Here is an 8,188-nt window from a genome sequence, read left to right as displayed (position 1 = left end):
CTCAGGGAGGAGCCCTGTGGGACCCCACACTGTAATGGAAGCGCTTTGGACGTGCTCGTACCATCTGACACCTGGAAGGTTCTACCTTCCAGGAAGGATTTGATCCAGGACAGGGCGGCACCAGATATTCCTACCACGCTAAGTCGATGGATAAGGATAGCGTGATCCACTGTGTCAAAGGCGGCACTTAGATCAAGGAGGATCACTGCCACTGATCTAGTGCCACTAGTGCGCAATCGCTGTATATTATAGGGTTAATAGGATGTCAGAAAGAGACCGTACACAACACAGAAAAAGGTAAAGAAAAATCAATTTCCCACATATGGGTCGAAAGGCCATCGACGACCCTAAAGCGAACCGCTCCCACTATACATTGTTTTGGAGGGTCGACTTTATAACTATATTGGAAACCACTCCTTATATTTGTTCACCAATTGTCACAATTTTACTGGGTTCCATTTTTTCACTGTCGACACAATACACTATTTACACCTGAATTGAATTCTATCTTGATTATATAAATAGATTTCTCTTTACCTTTTACTGTGTTGTGCACGGTCTCTTCTCCTTCTGACATCCTATTAACCCTATAATATACAGCGATTGCGCACTAGAATTCCATTATCCTTCCAGATTTATGTTCACCACAGGAACCACTGTTTCCGCATATAATATGTACACCCTGGTTCCGAGTGAGTAGGGTTCCCCTGTAACTTTTTTTCAGCTTCTCTCAGTTTCAGCACAGGAGACTCCCTGCCTTATATTGCAGTTCAAGTATTTCAGCTCTTTGAATTTATCGTCCCTGGAGGTTATCTTTTTACAGAAAGTAGGAGAACTATTTTCCTTTTATTAAAAAAGCGTTGGTACGTCATGCCCCTCCGATCCCGTCCACTTCGATCACTGCCTCAAACAACTGCATTGCTAAAAGAAAATAACTGTGAAAGGAGACACACCCTAAAGACGAAAACATTCCAATTAACAAACCTTCCCTGCAGACCATACAAACACAGATCTTCCCTGTGTGACTTTACAACTTGTACATTTGCAATTTTTTTTCCTGTTTGTATCTTTTATGTAACTCATGTAATCCTAAATCCTTATGTATCGCAACTGGTTCTTTTGTAAAGCGCTCTGACACCTTCGGGTAATGTTCGCGCTATAGAAAATCGCATTAAATAAAATAAAATAAATAGATAAAATAAAAAGCTCGACAGCCGATCTCTGAAAACAACGTTGGTTTTCTGCTGCTCTGGTTACTTCTCGCTCGCTATAAGCGACCGCTAGAGGGCGCTGTGTCATTTGAAAATCTACGTCAGTCTGGAATTCCCTTTGTGTTTAGAGAAAGACTAGCTGCCGAAAGGCAAGCAGGGGCTCATTCTCTGCGAACTTCCCGACTCAGACAATTGGAGCGCGCGACTCTTAATTTGGCACAGAAGAGACCTTGGAATCGGCCAGGACTTCGGAGGAACTTCCTCCGAGTTTGGTATGCTCACCCGAAGGAGGCTTTCTTTTTTGACAGCTACTCTTTGTTTTTGGCGGGATTTAATTATATGATTTCACTAATAGCTCTTGAAGCAAGCTCTCCCATGGAACGAACAAAATGTAAGAGGAACCCAGCTCTCCAGCACAGTGCGGCTTTACTTTAGATCTGTCCTCCTTGGAGTTTAACAGAAGCAAGAACAAAAACTGCTCGTCTGGCTTTCTTTTTTTTGAGTTTTCACTTTCCCTGAATGCAGCTTGTTGCATTTCGTGTACACAGTCCCAGCACTTACACCTTGCCAGCTTCCCTGCTGCCGGTGGAGCGCTTCTCGTCTGCTTTGATGTTTGCGAGGAGATACCTGCCTTGCTTTAAAGTGCTCGAACAAGGACCACCCGCTGACAAGAACAGGATAGAAATTGGACATTAACAGTTCCGCACAAACATGATGGGCAGTTCCACCTTCGAGGAGCTGGAGAGTGAAGGGTCCGAATGCAGCGACGACGTGGAAATCCTGGTCAATGTCGGGGGGATGCGGCACCTCTTCTACGGAGACATCCTGAACCGATACCCGGCCACCCGCCTGGCCGAGCTGGTGGACTGTGTCTCTGGGGGGTATGATGCCATCTTTTCTGTCTGCGATGACTACGACCCCGGCAAGAAAGAATTTTACTTCGACAGAGACCCAGATGTCTTCAAGTGCATCCTCGACCTCTATTACTTCGGGGAGGTGCACATGAAGAAGGGGATCTGCCCGCTCTGCTTCCAGAACGAGATGGAGTTCTGGAGAGTCAACCTGGACCTGCTGGATGACTGCTGCAAGAGTCTGCTCAGCGAGAAGAAGGAGGAGATGGAAGAGATCGCGCTCAGGGTGCAGACCATCCTGGATGACCTAGGGGTGGACACCACCGAAAGCCGCTGGAAGCGATGCCAGAAGTACATCTGGAAGTTCATCGAGAAGCCAGAGTCCTCGTTTCCAGCTAGGGTCGTCGCAGTTTTATCCTTTCTCTTCATTCTCGTCTCTTCTGTGGTCATGTGTGTTGGGACGATCCCTGAGCTCCAGGTAGAGGACGCGGAGGGGAACCGCGTGGAGCACCCCGTGCTGGACAGCATTGAGACAGCCTGCATTGGTTGGTTCACTCTTGAGTATGTTCTGCGCCTTATCTCCTCCCCGAACAAACTACACTTTGCACTGTCGTTCATGAATATTATCGATGCCTTGGCCATTCTGCCATTCTATGTCAGTCTGATCTTGACACACTTAGGGGCCACTTTGATGGAGCTAACAAATGTGCAGCAAGCCATCCAAGCCCTAAGAATCATGAGAATTGCACGGATTTTCAAATTAGCGCGCCACTCATCAGGGCTTCAAACTCTGACATATGCGCTCAAAAGTAGCTTCAAGGAGCTCGGGCTGCTTCTCATGTACTTGGCGGTCGGCATTTTTGTCTTCTCAGCCGTGGGTTACACCATGGAACAGAGTCACCCGGACACCTTGTTTAAGAGCATCCCTCAGTCCTTTTGGTGGGCCATCATAACAATGACTACGGTTGGGTATGGAGACATCTATCCCAAGACAACATTAGGGAAACTGAATGCAGCCATCAGCTTCCTGTGTGGGGTCATCGCCATCGCACTACCCATCCACCCCATCATCAACAACTTTGTCAAGTACTACAACAAGCAGCGCGTCCTGGAAACGGCGGCCAAGCACGAGCTTGAACTGATGGAGCTCCACCAGGGTGAGACTAGCCATGAAGACTCTGGACATGAGCTCCATGGTGACATGCCTGAGAGGGAAGGCAAGAGCATCCCAGCCTGGAGCAGCAATATGAAGCTATCTCACAGTGACACCTTCATCCCTCTGCTGTCGGATGAGAAACCCTACAGGACCAGACTGCAGAGTTGCAAGTAGTGCACGGCTGTCCGACGGAAGGGTGACTGGGGACACAGACTAGTGAAGGATGGCCACCATGTACGAATGCACACTTCATTTCCCTGCTCAGTGTCTTTTCTTTCAGATGCGCAGACTGGATTGTGGCCAAGGATTCTGTAGCATCTTTTGGTAAGGACCTACTGTGCTCATCTGACATCTAAAATGTAGGCGAAGGCGTTGTGAGATTCCAACAGTCCTTCGTGTGTTCTTGGAAACGTTTCAGAGTACAAACTTGAAAGACCAGTCTACAAGAAAGCTATTCCTTTCTGTGGAGAAATGCAGATCCAAATGTAGGTACATGTTCAGAGGTTTTACTAAGCTGGTACATGTTCAGAGGTTCTACTAAGCTGGTACATGTTCAGAGGTTCTACTAAGCTGGTACATGTTCAGAGGTTCTACTAAGCTGGTACATGTTCAGAGGTTCTACTAAGCTGACTGTGCCTCTCTCTAAGCTCTCTTCAGGGAAGGGGATATATATATATATATAAATAATAAGGCAGATGTTATTTCATGTCTCTGGGAGGTTGGCGATCACATTAAACAACATGTGGTAAATTGTGCCAATGATGTGCCTAAAACAACCACCACAAAGGTAAATTACGAGATTATAACGAAGTCTATTGCGAATAAAAAGCACACACTAAGTAAAAATGTACAAATAGCCTCAGATTCCTATTCATGTGTTCTGACATTATTGCCAAAGATTGATTTCCAAAGAATGTGGCCATCTGCTTGCTTATCAGAAGACAGTTTTGAAAACGATGCTTTCCTGATAACCATTGTGCAGTCTCGTGTGAAGCAGCCACACACAATCCTCCTTTCATTTAACAAAAGCACAGTGATGTGTGGTCCATTCCCTGCTCTTGATAAGGCAGGTGGGTGTGCGCGAGCGAGGCAGTGCAAACAAGAAACCGCAGCCTGGTGTGAGGTGCAAAGAACATTTTGAATACAATGTTTGTATGTTTTTATTTTATTATTTTAACATGATATCCCATAACCTTTAATAAAAATGCATTCTAGTGCAGTGTAAAAAATGCTGTTTCGGCTATATTATTTGTTTAATGCGAAAATATGTCCAACAAGCTAGAAACACTGAAAAACCTCAAGTTATACTGGTTACCAAATTCACTTGTTATGTGTCATTTGTTTATGTTTGCGGTAGGAGTTTCAAAATGCAAAACTTAATTTAGGCATGATTGTGTGGGGCTGTTTTTAATGCTCATTTGCACTGAGCTGTCGCCTTTGACACTTCCCCTGAGACAATAAAATACAGAAGTTTTTGTTCAAGAAGATATCACTGTATGAGCTGCTGTAGACGTGCCGTAGACGTGCTGCCCTGCGATAAAAACATAACACCGGAAAAAACATTAACCATTCCTGGAAATGGAAAGCTTGACAGTGGGTACGACGACTTTCAAGTTAATGTTGTTTTTGCTGTCTGCAATGTATGTCCCAGCACGAGGCGTTCTGGGAAGGGTTCTGAAGCCCCCGTACTTAATGGCGTTGCCAAAGTGCCTTTCCAGTTTGTCTGACACATAAAATATACGTTGTCTCACAAGTGGAATAACAGAGCGTTATTATTCAAACCCCCAGGTAAAATGATTGGTGTGCACGACAAGCTGCTAGTTGTGTGTATTCGAGCCACTGGTAGTGTTGGAGATGTATATGTCAAGCACCAGTTAATGCCCACAGCTGTACCAGGAGCTATGAGTACGATATATGTCAATACCCACGGGTCCTGTAAATGGTACCTCGGTCACGGTGCACAGACCCCTCTGACCTGCTGTCTGAAACCTCTCTAAGTAACACATTGCAGCAGGAGGCGGGCACATTGCCGCAGGTCAAAATCAAACAAATGCCCCTTCCTGTCCCTTGCTGTATGTAAATTGTAATTACCCGTATCTTTCCCGGGGCATCCAGTCTGCAGCCCACCCTGCCGCTTGCCTGTCCGTTTTGTACTTCAACAAAAAAGGGGTGACCCTGTGTCCCTCAGAACCTGGGTATGCGTGATTAAAAACAAAATTGGTTCTGTCGGGTGAGCGCTAACATTGCTTTAAAAGAAGGCTGGAAAGCTCAAAACATACAAACAAAAACCTCTCTCTGAGAAAAACGTATTTTATATGATAAAACATAGGGAACACAAAACACGGCAATTACTTCATTCCGTTTTCGGTTCAACATTTAAAACATATTGTTTGTGACTGTTGTGAACATAGTGACTAGTGCAAAGCATATAGTGACACTTATATACAAATATATACAGATGGGAAGCGGGGAGGGGTAATGTCTTTATGTTGGGGGGCCAGTATTCAAAAATTAAAATTCCAAGGAAGCAGATGGTTATTGTCCAAGTTCCTGGTGGTATCTTGGCCAAATGAGAGCGATACCACCAGGAACTTGGACAATAACCATCTGCTTCCTTGGAATTTTAATTTTTGAATACTGGCCCCCCAACATAAAGACATTACCCCTCCCCGCTTCCCATCTGTATATATTTGTATATAAGTGTCACTATATGCTTTGCACTAGTCACTATGTTCACAACAGTCACAAACAATATGTTTTAAATGTTGAACCGAAAACGGAATGAAGTAATTGCCGTGTTTTGTGTTCCCTATGTTTTATCATATAAAATACGTTTTTCTCAGAGAGAGGTTTTTGTTTGTATGTTTTGAGCTTTCCAGCCTTCTTTTAAAGCAATGTTAGCGCTCACCCGACAGAACCAATTTTGTCCGTTTTGTACAGTCTGTTCCTGCGTGTGCAGGAAACATGTATGTCTTTGTGAAACACACTTTCCGTTCATGTGTGTTTATTTCATTGATTTCTCCGGATGTTGTAGGCACTTTCTGTAGAGATGCCTGGTCTCCAAAGACACCCGGTGGCAAGTGATGCTGCTGGACAGACATACAGTGGGGGGGGGGGGGGCACACTCTGCTGTATGTCACAAGCAGGCACCACTTCCTGTGTGTCAATTAATGAGCTTTACCCTGAACAGAGTAATGGAACAAGAGAAGGATGAAGTGTCACATTACTAAACAGAAACTGAGGTAAGAAACTGAGAGACCAGAGTTGTTATTTCTGTCTTATGGTGTTCTAGGTAGTTTAACATGAATAGTTGAATTTCGAGATATTTCCAACAGAGTAGGGTAGGTGGGTTCTTACATCAGAAGACGACGAGTACCAAGGTGATGTTGCCGCCCCTCTGCGCATTTGTTTTTGTACATGGGACTGCCAGATAGCCAGATCATGGGACTGCCAGATAGCCAGATCAAGGGTCAAATTATCCCAGCTATCGGGAGCTATCTTGAAGGTGGTAAATACTTCCACTTTCAAGCCGTTAAGCCCGGCCCTTGAAACATATAGGACTCAGGCTAAGGCAGCAGCCATGTACGGCAGTGAGTTATGGGGGCACAAAGCAGGGAAAGACTTGGCAGGAGTAGAAAACAGTTTTTTAAGGCGCCTACTTGGTCTTCCGCAAGGTACGCCACTTCTGCCACTAAGATTAGACATGGGTCTTCCCTCCATTGCTGAAGAGCTTGTGTCAAAGCCAGTGAAGTTCTGGCACCGACTCTGGTCCACTGATGAATTACATCATTACAGACAGGACCTAATTCATGTCATGAGCCTGAATCGTAACAGCAAAATCCCCTGGCTTGCTTTCGTAAAGGATGAACTGCTTAGTATGAACTTATCAGAACTGTGGGACGAGCCAACTTGAGGTTGCCAAAGGATTTCACGCAAAGCCCTGACCCAACTGTATAAGGAGAAGAGCCTGGCACTTATGGTTAATGCTCACAATAGCGGCACCCTCACTACGCGTTTTATGGAATCCAAAAATTCTTATGTTTTTGAACCTTTTATGGATTTTATTTTTCCTGTACTGGCGAGGAAATTGTTTGTGCAATGGAGGTTTGGCACACTTCCTACCAAAACCTTCACCTGCAAATGGACCAAAGGGGGTGATAAGTTGTGTCCGTGCTGCAACACCCATGAGGAAGATGACTTACATATCATGTTCGTATGTCCTGCATATTATAGACCCAGAAAATACTGGATAGCACCGCTGTGCAGAAACCTGGGGTTCAGGAAGTGCTTACAGGCATACAGAGTTATGAAAACTAGTACTCTGGGTCATGTTGTGTTTGCCATATCCAAATTTTTAATGGCAGCATGGATAACCAGGAAGAAAATAGCCCTCTGAACCATGGTACTGTCTGTATCTCCTACTCCTCGCTGGTCGAGAAGAGACTTTTTGTATGTATTAACATCGTTTTTAATATTGTATTGTATTTTATTGCATCTTTTATGGTCTTATGACCGAAATAAAGAATTTTTGGATTGGATTGGATTGGACTTGGAGGATATGAACTTCAGGACTTCCAAGCTAAGTGAGTCCTTAATTCCGAATGTTCTCTGGCCTCCCAAGATATGGACCTAGGAGATTATTTAAAGTGGGGTGGATGAGAGACATTTGCCTGGAAGTGGTGGATGTATTACAAGTGCATTGATGTCAAAGGCACTCTAACTAGGTCGGACACGACACCTGACACTTTTTGGTGGATGACCAGATCTACCAACCTCTACATGAGCCCCAAGTCGGAAGGAAAAGCTAATCACTGCCAGGCATCATTTTTCCCCAGAGTGGCCAACTCAGTCAAGAGGTACGTTTCCTACGAACTGATCAATTGTGTGTGTTAAAATCACAACGTTGCAAAAGAAAATGACAAAATACTGTTCAAGGTCCTCAGCATTTCTATTGACACACCACACAACTG

At 44.7% G+C, this 8,188-nt stretch overlaps 1 protein-coding gene across 1 annotated transcript; it reads left to right on the top strand.

Moving 5' to 3' along the window:
* Positions 1-1,395: 1,395 nt before the first annotated feature.
* Positions 1,396-4,441, top strand: KCNF1 (potassium voltage-gated channel modifier subfamily F member 1). Its single transcript, XM_078646782.1, has one exon. The coding sequence runs from the start codon at positions 1,923-1,925 to the stop codon at positions 3,390-3,392; it is 1,470 nt and encodes a 489-aa protein (XP_078502908.1). The 5' UTR covers positions 1,396-1,922; the 3' UTR covers positions 3,393-4,441.
* The last annotated feature ends 3,747 nt before the right edge of the window (positions 4,442-8,188 follow it).

The sequence above is a fragment of the Lissotriton helveticus genome, chromosome 6, assembly GCF_964261635.1.
Source record: "Lissotriton helveticus chromosome 6, aLisHel1.1, whole genome shotgun sequence".
Taxonomy (NCBI): Eukaryota; Metazoa; Chordata; class Amphibia; order Caudata; family Salamandridae; genus Lissotriton; species Lissotriton helveticus.
The sequence above is the reverse complement of the archived record's forward strand: the minus strand, read 5'-3'. Positions and strand labels throughout refer to the sequence as shown.